Raw genomic sequence first — 16,794 nt, 5'->3', positions numbered from 1 at the left:
ATTAAAATAATATTGCTATTCTATGACTTCTTTATTTTGGTTATTTGTATACTTGAAAATCTCTATTTTCTGTTCTTGTGAACTTCACCAAAATGATATTTATTTTCAAATGTAAATTGGTTCCTTATTTTGTACCCGGGGGTGTCTTTCGCTGTTGCACGTCTGAATCCACCTTCAGTTAGCTTGATGCTCCAAGCAGGTTAGTCATGTTTTAATTTGCCCTCCATCAGTTCTGGTATCTTTTCTAGTTAGCCCTAAAGTAATCTATATTATTTTTATTTCGTAATGGTAATGTTAATGAACCCTCCGGTTTAGCTTCTTTGTGTAAGTAACTTGTAGTTCTGATGTTAAAACCGAACTTTTCAGGAATAGTAGCTAACTAGCTGTGGGCTAGCTGGTTTCAGTTGTTAGCCAGGGTTTGGCGGGCTAGTGTCAGCTATGTGGAAAATGACGGTGTCGTTTTGGATGTAATCCAATAGATATTTATTCATGTGGATTATTTCTATTTTATTTTGTAATTTGTAGGGTGTGGAAAGATTTAAAACTGTGCTGTGTGACACCTATGGAATACCAAAGGTGCCAGAATTAATTAAATAATAAATACTCTACAATTATTATGAAATAGTATTTCATAATCGTCAGAAGCATTTAAAAGATACTCAAACGCAGGAGGTTTGCAGTGTGCATCATAGCTTGTGCTGGGTTTAGAATGCTCAGAATTGCTAAAAAACATGTTTAATTATCTTATATCCAGCGCTGCTGACCCGTATTAATCACATCAGCAACTGCAGATCGCCGAGGTCAAGCTGTAAGCATGAGCAAGAGGAAGGGTGGCAGTGACATTAGACAGTTTTTTGGGCAGCCTCAAGTTAAGAGCAGTGAGAAAGTGAGTATTGTTACCAGTCAGATAGCTTGTTTACTGATAATATTTCTTCCATGTTCACTCTGGTGTGTTCAGAGTAAAGAGAGAATGCGAGCATGGCGACCGGACAGGGAGAGTGTGCGCTGGTGACATGGAGGTAAGCCAGAAAGGAGCTATATTGATGGTTAAGACAGAATAATGACAACATAGCAGTCTAATGTTAATGTACAGACTCATGTGTCCCCCCATATGCATAATGTGTATCAACAGTCTTTCTAGTCAATAGTTTACTGATATTTCTTCCATGTTCACTCTGGTGTGTTCAGAGTAATGAGAGAGAGGGAGAGAGAGAATGTGAGCATGGCGACCAGACAGGGAGAGTGTGCGCTGGTGACATGGAGGTAAGCCAGAAAAGAGCTATATTGATGGTTAAGACAGTATAATGACAACATAGCAGTCTAATGTTAATGTTAATTTAAGATGAGATCATCCTCATATGTATTTCAGATAATACCATCAAGCAGGGAGAGTGAGTTTGACAATTAGAGAGAGAGCAGCCAGGCCGGCGAAAATGAAGGTACAGGAAAGGAAGGGGAGGAGCTTGGACTTTGCCCAAATCATCCAAATGTCAAAGTCATACCCAGTCAAACCCTATCAAATAGAATACTCTACTTTCAGGAGAAGTGGTTTGAAGATCATACATGGCTCCATTACAGCCCCTGTGTAAAAGGGGTCCTCTGTTTCTATTGTGCTAAATACTTTGCAGCACAAAAGTCTAAGCTTGCGTCAAAAGCAGATTCAGCGTTTGTCAAGACTGGTTTTAACAATTGGAAGAAGGCACTGGAGAAATTTAGTGTGCATAAACACAGCCAGTGTCACAAATTAGCTGTGATGACTAGGATTCAGGAGCCAGAGCCTGTTAATGTGCAACTTTCACGTGAGCTTGAAAGACGGCAGCAACAAGCAAGAAGAAATCTGATGAAGATTGTTGAGGGTGTGAGATACTTGGCGCGGCAAGGTCTGGCTTTTCGAGGCGATCAGAAGGAGAGTGGGAATTTAAGCCAGCTTCTAAAGTACAAGTTAACGGGCGATGCAGAGCTGACTTCCTGGCTAAAAGGTCCCCTCGATTTCACCAGTCCGGAATTGCAGAACGAACTGTTGAAGGTGATGGCCAATACAATCATCAAAGAAATTGTGTCGGAAATAACATCAATGCCAGTGGTCCAGTTCTCAATTATCATTGATGGCACCCAAGATATATCAAGAGTTGAGCAGGAGTCAATATGTGTGCGCTCTGTAGATGCAGATCTACAACCAAAGGAAGAATTACTGGGAATCTACCAAGTGTCATCAACAACAGGGCAAAATATAGCCAAGATGGCATGTGATGTGATGACGCGCCTACAGCTTCCTCTGTCTCAACTCCGAGAACAAACTTATGAGATTTAGAGATGCAATGGGTCTGGTCCATGAATTGGGGGGCTTCTTTAATCAATCTGGGAGGTTCAAGTTGATTTTCCAGAATATTGCAAAATCAGAGCATATTCAACTTTCACCTCATTGAAGCCTCTCTGTCCCACCAGGTGGACTGTACGTACCCCTGCCATCCGCTCAGTTCTCAAACAGTATGAGTCAGTGCTGATGGCCCTTGAAGAAATGGCATTATGCAGCTCACCTGAAACTTCAGCCAACGCCAATGGTCTTCATGGAACATTTCTTAAAGGGAACACTGTGCTCGGCCTTTTAATGGCTGAAGACCTGATTGGGGATTTGGAGTGCCTGAACACCTCCCTGCAGCTTAGGAAACAGACCGTTTCAGGCATGTTGGAGGCTGTAGACCATGTCAAAACAAGCATGCAGGTCAAACGAACGGAGGAGCATTTTGATGTATTGTTCTCAAAAGCAACTGCTGTGGCAACAAAGTTGGACCTACAACCAATTCAGATCCCTCATGTCCGCAAACCTACAAAGCGTTACACCGGTCAGGCTGCAGCCCATATCCCTCCCGATGCCCAGTCCTTGTACAGAGTCCAATTCTACAATGCCTTGGACACAGTGAATACTCAATTCATAGAGAGGTTTGAATAAGCTGGATTCCACAAGCTGCAGTAGCTTGAAAATGTGCTGCTACACGGAGACATGGACAAGGTGGTAGAAGAGTATCCTGATTTGAATTCAAGACTACTGCAGGTGCAGCTGGCCATGTTTGGGGCTAATTACACCTACGAAACAAGCTCAGATGTTGCTAGCATTATTCGGGAAATGGTTCCAGAGGTGAGAGGTCTCTTCGGTCAGGTGGAAGCTTTAGTAAGGCTTCTGTTGGTCGTCCCTGCCTCTTCTGCAGAGGCTGAGAGGAGTTTTAGTGCCCTGAGGAGGCTTAAGACATGGCTTAGATCATCGATGAGTCAAACGAGGCTGAATAATGTGGCCATATGTCATGTGCACCAGAAGAAACTGAACAGACTGGACTTTGAAGGAATATGCCAGTCTTTTATCAGTGCCAACGATAAGCGCAAAAAGGCTTTTGGGTCCTTTACTTGAGGGTTGGGCTTTTTAGGCGGGTGCCTGGGAGGAAGTTGGGGGTCTTTTTGATTTTGAATGAGCGGCAAGCAGCTAGTGCGAGTCGTGGCTGTAAAACAAAAGGGCAATAAAGTGTTCCTGTTTCTACTGAAATTGTGTGGCACAGACCTTTCTATGGATTGAAATGCTTTAAGGTGATTATGGTTATAGTTGTACTTTATTCATCCCTAATCTCTGCCATTACAAACAACAAAACAAGAAAAGCTAAACTAGATAAAATAGGGTGATGTAATACAATGCACAATTAGACATTATGGTAAAACATTTTAACCAGTTAAGCCCCAAGCCTGTTTTTCAGGTCTCAGGTTTGAAAATGACATTCCCAGAACAATTGACTATATCTTCACTTCTAAAAATGGTTAAATGAATAATCTTTTTTCTCAAAGCAATGATAAACCTGTGAGTTGGATGTAGAAAAAGTCAGAATAAATATAGATGTTTTTAAAGTAAATTCAGATTGAACATAGTAAAAAAATGTAAATGATAGTGTCCGTGCAAAAGATAAACCATTACTTATTGTGAAAACCACTCTTGAATGATGGGATAGTAAAACTATAATCCAAACTACAACATATAATAAGTACCCTGTATCAAGATTGATGCAAAACAAGTATTTCCAAGGCACACCTTTATATGTTCATTATAGTTATACAAAATAAGAGAATAACAGAATAACAGGTATGAAATCATTCCAACTCATACTTCAGTTTAAAAAGGGAGTGATTTGTAAAATATGCATAAAGAAAAAAGTAAATCTGTTCAGTTCGGTTTCACATGGGTGTTGATGAGATGTATCCATAGATTTAGTCCCTAATGTTGCTCTCAAAGTGCAACAGATTGATGCTTTTAACTTCAACATTTAAAAAAAAATCTTCCCGGAGGAGCATGCCCCCGGACCCCCCTAGAGGAGGTTAGGTCACCCGCCCGCCCACACCCCCCGTCAAATTGTCCCACCCACATTGAGGATGCTTCCTACACCCATGCCTGAGACACAGTTTCGTGACTATTGTTGTGTTTTGCCCCCGCGGGCAGGGGCATGGGGTTTAACAGGTTTTAAAGTATCCAATGTGTTATTGATTTTTTATGTATTTTCCTTTAGAATGGCAGGAAATTAGTATTCCAATTTTTATTGAATTTTTGGTCCCCCCCAATGTCGACTCCATGAATACGGCCCTGGGGCCGTATTCACAAAGCATTTTATCTTACCGCTAGGAGTGCTCCTAACTCGTGCTAAAACATTTTACATAGGAGTTTTTTCTTAAAAGTTATTCACAAAGCCGCTGAGACCTACTCATACTAAGGATAAATCACTAAGAGTGAACTAAGAGTGACGCGCCGTTGGGATGGATTACGTCAATTCTCGTGCATGAGTTTAGAAGCGGTCAGTACGGTGATTGGTTGTTTAGAGCAGGCGGTCTCGGTGAAACTCATCCGCAACATCCCATAAACGAGCCCACTAAATCACCGAAAAACAAGGAAATAGCCTAGGCTAGAAATGTATTCCTATCAAATTGTTATGGACAGTGCAGTTAGCAGAATACACGCATGATGACACGTTTGTGCAGACCACGATAATGACGTTGTATATGCACGTTAAAGAGAGAGAGCAAACAATAAAAATACGTAAATTGCATTAAATCAAGGAGGCAATTAAAAGCACCCTGCAAACTATTATCCAATGAGCATATTTCCTGCACTTAAACACTTTCAATAACAGCCCATACCGCCGTTCAAGTCCCCCTATCATGATGAATGAAAACAATCTGCGTGTTGATGGAATGTACTTTCTTTCTATTGACGAACACGTCCTCATCTTTTGATGGCGCAATTATTTTTATGTGCGTCCCGTCAATAGCACCGACCACACCGGGCATACCTGCAATTGCCATGAAGTTGGCTTTGATCCTGTGTAGTTGTTGATTGTCCAAAGGAAACCGGATAAACTGTTGGATGATATGTGGTCTAGAGAGCGCGTTGATGGTTTGGTTTATGGCACGGCTGACTGATGGTTGCGATATTCCTAAATCGGCGGCATTGCAAAGTTGCATTTTCCCTGTTGCTAAATATCGTAGTGTTGCCAAACATTTTATTTCCGGACTTATCGGGTTATTCCTGTTAGTCGGGGATGTTATTGCATCCCGCACTAATTCCACAACAAGTGTTATACTCTCACGATTTAGCCTATATCTCTTGATCAATTCACAGTCTTCCATTGTCTCCAAAACATTTAGTCTCGCAGCCATTTTCAGATTCTTTGTGAATAGGTCTTACTGAGTTAGGAGTCCTCTCGAGGACTTTTAAGCTCTCCTAAACTTAGGTGCTACTTTTAGGCCTAAAATACTTTGTGAATTGCTCTTTGTGAATACAATTAGGAGTCCTAAATGTAAGACTGACACGCCCATTATGTTTCGGAGTTTCTCCTAAATTCGCCAGTTAGGAGATACTTTTAGCCCTAAGATCCTTTGTGAATACGGCCCCTGATGTATATATACTAATACTTTGGACAAAACATCAGAATAAAAGTGCTCGCTAGACCTTGGTCAACAGGTCGGATTCTTTTTCTAACTGTTCACCTGTGGTTTGTGCAAACTGGGATTGCTCGCTTGCTGACCTCAGAATTCACAACACATTTGTATCTGTTTTTTCTCAGGACATGTGGACTGGACTCCTGCACCACCTCACAGGAGAACATTCATGGGCCCTTGGAGACTGTCACCATGGCCCCTTGTTGGAAAGCAGAGAGAAGGAGTGGATCCAGCAGGGCTCCGTGGCACACCAGAGTCTTACTGATATAATTCTCAATGCACGTTGGTTTAAGAACGTCCACAAATATCTGCGTTTCAGGTATACCAGCCAAGGTCTATGCTCAAGTGACTGTTTTCCCATACGTCAATACTTCTGTGTTATTCTGAATTTGGTGCTTTTATGCATCAAATTGTATAACCAGAAAAAAAATAATGTATATTGTTTTCACTGTGCTCTCAGATCAACTGCAGACCTGGAGTCCTTCAATAATCACATTCTCATGTATGCAAGCAAGCGCTTCAGCTTCTCTCCAACGGTATATGCAGCTCGGACACTGCTGGCTGGCCTGGACTACAATCACCACATCCACAGACCAGCAAAGAGAAAAAAAGATGGCTCTATTCAGTATGTTGTAATAATATTACTCCTATGCATTAGTCAAGGCTGATCCAATGCTATGAAAAATAAGCATTGTGGAAGTACAAACTACTGTGCAATGTACGGTCATATGAACATTTCACTAATGTGTAACTTTTCTTTTATGGCAGATACAGGAAGTTGTACAACAAAAGGTCCAGGGCGTGGAGGTTGCACACATTGAAAGTAGAGAAGGATTACAGCTACATCCCCGACCTCCAGAGCGCTATCCTGCGGCGAAGATTGTCTGCTACCAAGGGGATGACAAGGATCAGAGCCAAGAGGCCAGACGATCCCCGTCAACATGGGGTTCTGTCAGGTGCCCCTGCACCAACCACCCAGGAGCTGTTTCAGAAGATAGTCAGCAGAGGACTAGGTGAGTTGTCTTACGATAATGTAGATTGATCATCAAGCGGTAACATTCTAGCAAAAGCTAGTTTAAAAAAAAGTGTCGACATTTATGCCAGGTTCCACAAAACATCATCAGTTTCTAAACCTCAGAGCTACTAATTATGATCTACAACAGTTATCTCAACAAAGTAATGGCTCAACCATATGAAAGTGTGTCCTTAGTCCACTAAAGAGTCTAGTCGTTTTGCTTTTCAAATCATCTTTGGACCCACAATTGGTATGACATTGAAAAGTGTTTTTCACTGCATGAAATGCTGCCAAACTCGCAGTTTTGTCAGTCTTTGGCAGTAATGCGGGTGTTGTTGATATGCTTTAATTACTGTCATATATGTAATTGTGATATTTATTTTAAAGGACAATCACTGCTCAAGGAATAGAGGATTGGCCCAGCACCAATATGCCACGTGCACATCCTGTCCTGTAATCAACAGCCTGGAAACCTCTGGCGACACACCATTTCTTCCTTTGTGTACATATGATGTTTATAATTGTTATATAATGTATATATCTTGTAGATTATAATATTCATGCAATATTGAATATTTGATGGTGTTCCAACATAATAAACAGGTTTCATAACACATTTGGTTGTCGTCGTTCGTACAGGATGTAAATAAATAATAAATGTAATCGCTGCATTGTTTATGCTAAAAGGAAAAGGCATTAATCATTTTAAAGATTTTATTTAAACAAGTTTGACGAAAGTGCAGAACATAAATAGTGAAATATTTTTAAAGAAATATTGTGATTGCACTTATGACTGTGAGCTTATACACTACTGGGGATGAAGCCTTTGTACTGTCCATGTGGATCTGGGTACCGTTCTCGTATCTTCCAGACACAGCAACTGGGTATAATCACTCTGTGACCCTGTCCCAGGGCTCCATATTGCCACACAACAAATTGTCTGTATGCTGCATAGCGGAACTGTTTGTTGCTCTCCCCTGTGTCTTGAACATCAGCCACTGCCCGGATATCGTTCCATACGTCTTGCAAGGCGCAGGACCCCCTCCTGCAAAATATACACTTCCATGTGTGGAAGGCTGGAAACACAGGAGTCATGAGGTTGCCCACAGCACTTCCTTTCCACATGGACATTTCTCTGAAGTTATGGCAGAAACACCAACTGGGTTGACCAGGAGGGCCAAGTGGAGGGGCATCTGATGTGAAGCAGAGGAGGTCAAACATCAGACTTGGGTCCCGTGTCAGGCAGAGCTCCAGCAGTTGATGGGATTGCTGTAAGGACAGTCCTTCAATTATCTCGCCTATAAAGCAATAGATCACAAAGTAATATCTTTATTGAACAGAGCTTTATTGTCCACAAAGAGGTCTTGTGTGTCCACAGAGAAGCCACTGACGAAGACAAGAGTTATTGTTGGTTATTTGTGGTGTTGAGGTAAAAATAATGATAATGTAAATATATGCTTCTATACTGTACATACTGTTGTACACCAGCTACACACACCTGTTCCTCTGCAATCCTTTGAGCTTGCAGATCCTCAACTCTTTGAAGGTCCTCTTGACCAAGACCCGTCTTAGTCTGACCTCCCCGCCCTCTTCCTCTGCCTCTGCCTCTTCCTCGCCCCCTCGTTGCTCTCGCACGTCCTCCTCTGGTTCTACCCCGGGCCACTCTGCTTTGACCAGATGTGCTGGGTTCTGAGGTGTACTAAGTGTCAGAGGAAACCATGCTCTCAACCTGGATGCTCTAACAAGCGAAACAAGAGATTATAATATTATAATTATGAATTATGATAATAATATATAATATTATAATAATTATTATGAATGAATTATAATATGAAATCCACGTTCCTCAATGTGTCACCGATGATAACAGAAACAAACGGCAGGTAGCATTTACATTTAATCATTTAGCAGACGCTGTCTAGCGTAGCTAGGTAATAAGGTACTGTATTTAGTTCGTCAACAAACATAATAGACGAATACTCTAAATATTTCAAATAAACATTCAGAACCAACTTGGGCTGTGTAGTATTGGTAACCTAGATGTGTTTAGCTTTGCCTGATTGTAACGTTATTGCAGCCTGCTCTCGCCAGCTAGCCAGAAATAATTTACCTATTTGTAATACATTTTCCCAAAACAAACATGCTAGCTTAAAAAATATAAGCACTGACAATAACTCTGTTCGTTTTTTACATTCATTATTATGATAATCTTAGGTGTTGTTTTCTTACATCTGATTGAGCCATGATGTTTTCCCAAGATGCTCAAGTCTGCTGACGTCATTCAGGAAGTCTGAAGAAAGGGGCGGATTCTTTTCGGCTTTGTACTTTCAAATTTTAGTGCACTCGAGCCGGTTTCTGAAACTTACCTACCCCACCTTTAAGAGTCACATTCTTACAAAATATACACAAAGTACTTCATTTTATAGTTTTCATATTTTTTACACAAAAGTTTATCTTTCAGTAACTTTTTTTTTTTTTTAAACAATATGTTTATTCATTTTTCATTATTTTAAACAACAAGACACACCATCCCTTACAAAACTTACGACAACAAAACATTAAAATAAAACATCTCCAAGATGGCGGCGCGCGAGACAGACGTGTTTCTTTCTCCTCCGCACAATCTTACTAATCCTGATATAAAACCAACAAACTACGACAAAGTGAGCAATATAGTTGCTAAAGAAGACCCTGATTCCCCCCAAAAAATCCGTTAGAGGTCGCGGAAATGGAAAATCCCAATCTAAAATAGATTTTGGCCCGTCCATACAGCTAATGCTAACACAATGGCAGATGGGAATGTTGGGAACGCCGAAGATGAAGTAACTAGAAACTTGCCAATTCTCGAGGCTATCAAAGACCTAAAAACAGACTTCTCCATCAGACAGGATGGAGTATTGGCTGCAATTGCTGGAATGAGGAAGGAGGTTGGAGAATGTATGGAACGTGTTAACAATGCAGAGTTGCGCATTTCTGGCACAGAGGACACCATCATCCACCTACAGGCTAAGGTACAGAGTCTCGAGAGTAAAAACAAAGTCATGGAGGACAAAGTTATCGACTTGGAAGCAAGGTCCAGAAGTTCTAACCTAAGGCTGGTAAATATGCCGGAAAACGCAGAAGGCGACAACGCCTGTTTATTTCTGTAAAAGTGGATCCCGGAGGCCCTTGATATCCCCACGCTAAACTCGAAGCTAACCCTGGTACGCGCACACAGAATTGGTCAGAGAAGCGATCCAAATGCCCCCCGAGGACACTGATCATGAAATTCCTGAATGACAGAGACAAGATGACGGTGCTGAAAGCGGTCAGAGCTAAAAAGCAACTATTCTACAAAGATAGGCCGGTCCGGTTCTACCCAGACCTGGCGGCCGGGATACACAAGAAGCAGAAGGAATTTGACGCCGTGAGGCAGAAACTTCGCACCATGGGGATTCGATACGGCATGTTTCTTCCTGCCAAATTGCTGGTGACATATAAAGACAAAACACAAACTTTCGAGACTCCAGCGGACGTGGAGGCCTTTATCAGGCGAATCGAGGAGGAGATGCCGGGTCGAACAGGGCTATGAGGCCAAAGAAATGGCTAGCTTGCCAGCCTAGCTCCCGTTAGCGTACAGGCTACAAGGAACAGAACATTTAAAAACGGCCACCTTTTCTTTGCTGCTACGTTCTGATCTGAGTTGAGCAAGGTAATCGCTAAAATATTGAATATTTCTATACTTTCTATGTTATTTTACAAAATTGTGCCTTGATATACATGTAACATGGACTTATTGATATGCTATGGTTCGGGTGGGAAAGGACACCAGCGGAGCTCTCAGACTGGGGGCTAACGCTACAGATAGCTAAAGGCTAAGCTACTCTGTGATATCTCTTTGTTTTTGCTTCATCTCAATGCAGGTGGCCGTTAGGCATATAATTGTGACAACTTTATTTTCTTATGTTTAAAGGGTTATGCACACGTTGCATCCCTGCTGTCCCTTGTATCATCCTCTGATGCCTCACGGAAATGTTGTGTCAAGGCTGGATAAGACTGCCAAACTGCAGAAACTGCCCTCCATGAAGAAGCTACCCAGCGAACACTGAACACTTTTCCAATCCTCCTGAGGGCGATGTCCAGGTTGTGAGCAAATTCACTCAGCTGCCGCATGTTTTTTGGTGACTGGCTATATAATGAATATAGGCTGTCCATGAATGCCTGGAAGTCCTTTGTTCCCCCTGTCACATCCAGTGCCTGGTCAACAGCAAGCTCCAGTCTGTGATTAAGGCAGTGCCATAGTATGATGCCTGGGAAGTCATCCTGGAGCAACTTCCCAACACCTGACTTCACTCCCAGCATGACACTGGCCCCATCACTGCAAAATCCAATGAGGATTTCTCTCAGCAACTCAACAGTGAAGCCATTTTTAAGCAAGCAACCCATAATCTGTTCCTTGATATGAGCAGCAGACATACTATCCAGCTCAACCAGGTCCAACGGAAAGGCAATGGGCTCCATGTCTCCATCAACACTAGCCTTCAGGAACACAATTAGTGTTGATTTGTGCCCAACACTGGTTGACTCATCAGCCAATACTGTGATTTTGCTCTTGGTCTCTATTATCTTTTTTAGAAGTTCCTTTTTCATCTGTGATGACACATGCTCAATTATGTCAACACAGACAGTTTTGCTATGCAAAACACGCCCCAAATCAGCAGAATTTGCATGCTGCAGGTCAATCAGAATCTCAAAGTCTGTGAAAGGCTTGTTGTTCTTGGCCACATAATAGGTTGTCATGAATACCTTGGCAGTAGACTCAAACACAGACTCCTGACTACTCGCGTTCATGTTCAGAAGAATATCTTTATTTGCTGTCTGAATAATCTTGACTGCTTCATTATGTGCTGCAGAGTTCTTGTGTTCACAGATTTTTTTGCGCAGTGATGAAAGCTGGACATCCCTTGATGGACCAGCTGGGATTATCTTTCCATCAGCCCACTGAATAGCAATATTAACACCACGGGAGGCCATGACACCCAGATCCTTCACATCATGGCATGGGGTACAGCCTAGCCTTCCATTGTGAGCATACATCCATTCATTTTTCAGTTTGAACTGTTCATATTGTTCTTCTTTCCATAGAGAAGGGTATGCAGTAGGGCTAGCATCACCTGTGGTGGCTTCTGAGGGACCTGCTGCCACTTCTTCTGGCTGAGTCTCCTCTTCCTCCCTCTGGGCCTCAACTGTTATAAATTAGATTAAAGATGTATAACTAAATTCAGCAGACAGTCAAAAATGTACAAGTCTCTGTCTTTCTTTGAATTTTCAGAATATTGGTTACATAAATTAAAATACTAATAAAATAAAATGTATGCCACAATGTGCAGATTAAAATAGAAGATATCAAAGCAAAATATTTAATGTTAAAATAGTATGCTGTGTACATGTTGTGTTCTGAGTAAGATAGCCATTGACTATATAAGAGCAGGGGTGCCCAACCTTTTTTGAACCAAGACGGCGGCGATCGTTGACGGGGGGGGGTTATTAACTATAGTTATTTGACCACAATATTTGAACACAATTACAGTTTATTTTATTTTCAACTATATTCTTCTTCTTCTTCATATTACTACTACTACTGTTATTATTATTATTATTATTATTGTTATTGTATATGTAATATTTTTCACTCCCTTCTCTTTTTCAAGTGAGGGTGCTTAACATTCAACTGGGACCCTTATGCACCCCCGTAGAACCGGGCCTGGAGGTGGCCAAACTACGGCCCGCGGGCCACATGCGCCCCGTTGATGTGTTTAATGTGGCCCGTACAATATTGGTATAAATGAGCCAGGGTTCCCGCGCTGATCTTAAAAAGCCTTAAAGTCTAAAATACAACGATCCAATTTTTATTTATGTTATCCCCCACTGTCCACACGCCGCGAAAAGTCCCTTCCTCCCTGGTCGTCGCAGCTGCGCGTGGACGTCACCCCGCGCGCGGGAGAATGAGATTAAAACAACCCTCAGCCCGACATGAATCAAGACGGAACCAAACAATGCCCCCCGGACCGGCTGTCACATTGATACATCATTGTGGCCCCTGAGCCAAAAAGTTTGGCCACCCCTGTTGTAGGACATTAACGATAAAACAGAATATTGTTGTTCTACTTTTAGACATCTCGAGATCGACTGGGGATCGACTGGTTGGGCACCCCATATAGAGATATACAGTTTGCTAGTTAGCTAACTTATTATATTCATCATGGCCATGTTCATGTCCATTCTCTGGGCTAAATAAGCATCATCACCTGTGTCATCTGTGGGCGTTGTTTTTCACATTTTAAGCACATTCTGAGTTTCTTCATCTCTCTCCTTTCTCTTAAACATCTGAAGAGTCGTCGTTTGCATTTTTGCTTTAATTACCACGTAGCCTAATTTTCTAGCTGTCATTCAGTCACTCCATTCTTTTCTCCTCCGGCTGTTCTGATCAAGTGGGAAAAAGCTAATATGTGACCCGCTCTATCGAAATCAGTCGGAAGTCGCAACGGCTCATTTCAAAATAAACGTGGATTTGCGTAAAAAAATAGTTTTTCGGGGTTCGGGTGTTTTGTTTGATTTTAAATAAACAAAGTCTTGGCTTTCAGAATATGAAACTTGTTTCGGTAAATTCAGATGATAAATACAACTTAGAGGCTTGTAACGGCATAATTACAAGCGGAGAACGGAGTAACTTGAGGTCACAGCAGGCATAACAGCAGCCGGTGTTTCTCATTAGTGTTTTCCCCGGGACACAAACACAATACGCACAAACGCAAAAATACACAAACACACACACGTATACACACACACACACACACACACACACACACACACACTCGCGAGCTTCCCCCAGACCAGTAATCCAAACCAAAATATCTGCCCTTCGTAGTATAAATTCCACGGGTGGAGCTGTCAATTCTTCCTGGTCCTCCGGACCGCCTGGAAATCTCTTACCGGTACTAAGGACCGGGTAGGACCGGCACACTTTCAACACTGGTTATACACAAGTTATTGAGCCGTTTCCGCTCTACATCCTGAACTCCTCCCTTCGATGCAATGCACTTCCGTTTTGGCGGACTGGGTTTGTTTTGCTAGCTAGCTCCGTTGTGCCGACAAAGCACTGATATCGCAGAGACAAAGAGGATATAACAATTACAACATGAAGAAAAGTGGTTCGGGAACTACGTGTGCGGTAGTTGGTTGCAATCACTCGAGAAAGCACCTGAACGAGTGGTTAGATAGAGAGTGCTACGACCACAAACCAGCACCCAGCACCCAGCCATGTTGTTCATTAAATACAGATAAACACAACAAATACTGCATGCATTGTATTTTTTAATATTATATATGAATATTTTCATAGTGATGTAATTGTGTGGGCTGCTTTTATATTTTAATTTGTAATACCTGTTAGGATTAAACATGTGATCTTTCTTGTTGAAGCCATTTCTTTAGTTTCCTCTAAACAATTAATTCATTCAGTGTTATTTATGTACAGTATGAGCTTAATATGAATGATGAACTGTGTTAAAAGAAATTGTAGCACTCTAAGGAACATATGAAATGCAATAATGCAATAACAGTGCAATAATGAAATTAAATTACATCAAACTTTATTTTCACTCAAACAGTACAGGCACATATGATATATTGCACAGCATAAAGAGATCATGTAAATTGTGCATTATGTAAACAACAGACAACTGTTGGCTCCTGTGGGCATGACCTAAATAAGGCAGTTTATTTTGGTTTTATGCTGGGCCACGTCGTCATGTTATCCTCCCAGTTTTGCACTGAATTCGGGTGGGGGAGAGTAACGCCATCTCCAGTCAAAGAAGTAGAATCGTGTTCCCAAGCTAGCATCACTGTTAGCATCGAAATCGCTGTGTTTACACCAGTGCCCGTCTGACTGTTTACATCGGTTTACACCGACAGACGCTGTGCAAAAGACTTCTGGCGGAAATGAAGTGCATTTGTGTAGGGTTATGGCGCTACCCGTGGTTTGTCGCGTAAACTTGTCTATACCTGAAATACAGGAGGGAAAGATTACACGTTGGGGTGGATGGCGTTGTTTGATGTGTTTACTTAGAAGCATCCATGTTGTATATGTTGTTATTATTTGTGTTACTGTTGTTTAGGGGTACTCTAATATGTTGCTACATGAAGAGTCCATTTGGAGTGGATAGTTATGACCAGCGGACTAGAAATTAAATTTACATCCTGGAACTGTAGAGGGATGCAAAAGATTAAAAAGGTGAAACAGGTTATGGGAAGGTTAACGGATTTACAATCAAAAATTATTTTTCTCCAAGAAACACACCTGAATGAAGACATCAGAATAAGTAAATATTTTCAGCTCCTTTTACTACCCAGGTGAGAGGGGTCATGACTCTTATACATAGGTCCATTCTATTAAATGTCACAAAGGTAATCACAGATAAAATGGGAAGGTATTTAATAATTCAGGGTACTCTTTATACAGAACGTCTTAATCTGGTTAATATTTATGCACCAAATAAGGACGACACACATTTTTTCAATGACTTGTTTTTTATCTTGGCATCTCTCGAAGGCCAATACATTATAGCTGGAGACTTTAACTGTACTCTAGACCCCGGTAAGGATAGAGCTTCAAATATTCACAGACAAGACTCATAACAAAAGTAGGACAATTATTCACCAGTCCATTAAAGAGCTAAATTTGACGGATATATGGAGGGACAGATACCCTGGATTATCAATGTATTCCTGTTTTTCTAATACTCATAAAACATAGTCCCGAATTGATTACTTTTTAGTTTCTGCAAGTTTGGTATGCAAAGTTAAGGATTGTATCCTTAACTTTGTAAGGATACAAAGTTAAGGAAATCAGACAGTATTCTGATTTCGGATCATGCCCCGAACAGTATTCTCCTATGTAGTAGGGATGGGAACAATTAATCGAATATTCGAATATTCTAAATTATTAAGGTATTCGAATAATTAATCAGGTATTCGAATATGAGTTATTAATATTTATATTATTATTATTTTATTTTTTTGGGAGGGATGTCTAAGTTCATTACATATTATCAAATTGAATAATTCAATGTATACGACAGTCTAATAACTAAATGTGTTAGGTGACGTCTAAAGGTGTGTTTTGCTCCGCTCACCGGTCCCTCACAGCAGGCAGAGCTGCAGGTGCTGATCTCTCTCTCTCGCGTCCGGTTATACTTCACTCACGTTTATGTCCAAATACATCAGATCTAGCTAGTTCTAGCTAATGATATGGCTGCTGCCTCTCCCTACACGCAGATCACGCAGACTCAAACCTCATCTTATGCCCAAATGCGGCGCAAATGCGCTCCGCAGCCGTTGCGAGGTTCCGGTGCTAACAGTTCATGAGCTTGCTCCCCCGCCCCCTGTCAACACTCGCGACACATGAGTGGCCAGCCTAAACAACAATAAGCGCCAGGGCCGTGGGAAGTAGGGGTGCTGAGGGTGCTGCAGCACCCCCTGGTGGAGGACAGGGGATCTGCACTTCCACAAGATTAAATGCAAATATAATACCAAAAAAACGAATTTTCAGCCTTGATGTAACAACATTCATAATTAAGTAAAGATAACACCCTTTTCACCCCGGTTACATTTTCCAATTGCCCTGTACGATGGGCGCTGTAAGTGATGAAAGCGGGGAATGTTGGCTTATCAGGCGCCCGCAGCTCACAGCCAAAGTGAGAGATAGAGAGAGATAGATAGATAGATAGAGAGAGGGGGTGCACCGGTACCAGCGGGGATTGTTGTTAGCTTCT

General features: G+C 41.6%; 1 protein-coding gene across 2 annotated transcripts; it reads left to right on the top strand.

Moving 5' to 3' along the window:
* The first annotated feature begins 219 nt into the window (after positions 1 to 219).
* Positions 220 to 7,585, top strand: LOC307030370 (uncharacterized protein). 2 transcript variants are annotated; one of them, XM_079666746.1, is made up of 7 exons: positions 220 to 324; positions 959 to 1,019; positions 1,189 to 1,263; positions 6,093 to 6,286; positions 6,428 to 6,592; positions 6,736 to 6,980; positions 7,370 to 7,585. In XM_079666746.1, exons 2-7 carry the CDS (start codon positions 1,014 to 1,016, stop codon positions 7,390 to 7,392), a joined length of 708 nt encoding a protein of 235 aa, XP_079522872.1. In that variant the 5' UTR covers positions 220 to 324; positions 959 to 1,013; the 3' UTR covers positions 7,393 to 7,585. The 2 variants fall into 2 exon arrangements, with proteins under 2 accessions (XP_079522872.1, XP_079522873.1); XM_079666747.1 differs by lacking the exon at positions 1,189 to 1,263 and having other exon boundaries at positions 221 to 324.
* Positions 7,586 to 16,794: the final 9,209 nt, after the last annotated feature.

This window comes from Notothenia rossii (genome assembly GCF_949606895.1).
Source record: "Notothenia rossii genome assembly, chromosome: 2".
Classification (NCBI taxonomy): domain Eukaryota; kingdom Metazoa; phylum Chordata; class Actinopteri; order Perciformes; family Nototheniidae; genus Notothenia; species Notothenia rossii.
Note: the sequence above shows the minus strand (reverse complement) of the source record. Positions and strands in the feature narration are given on the sequence as shown.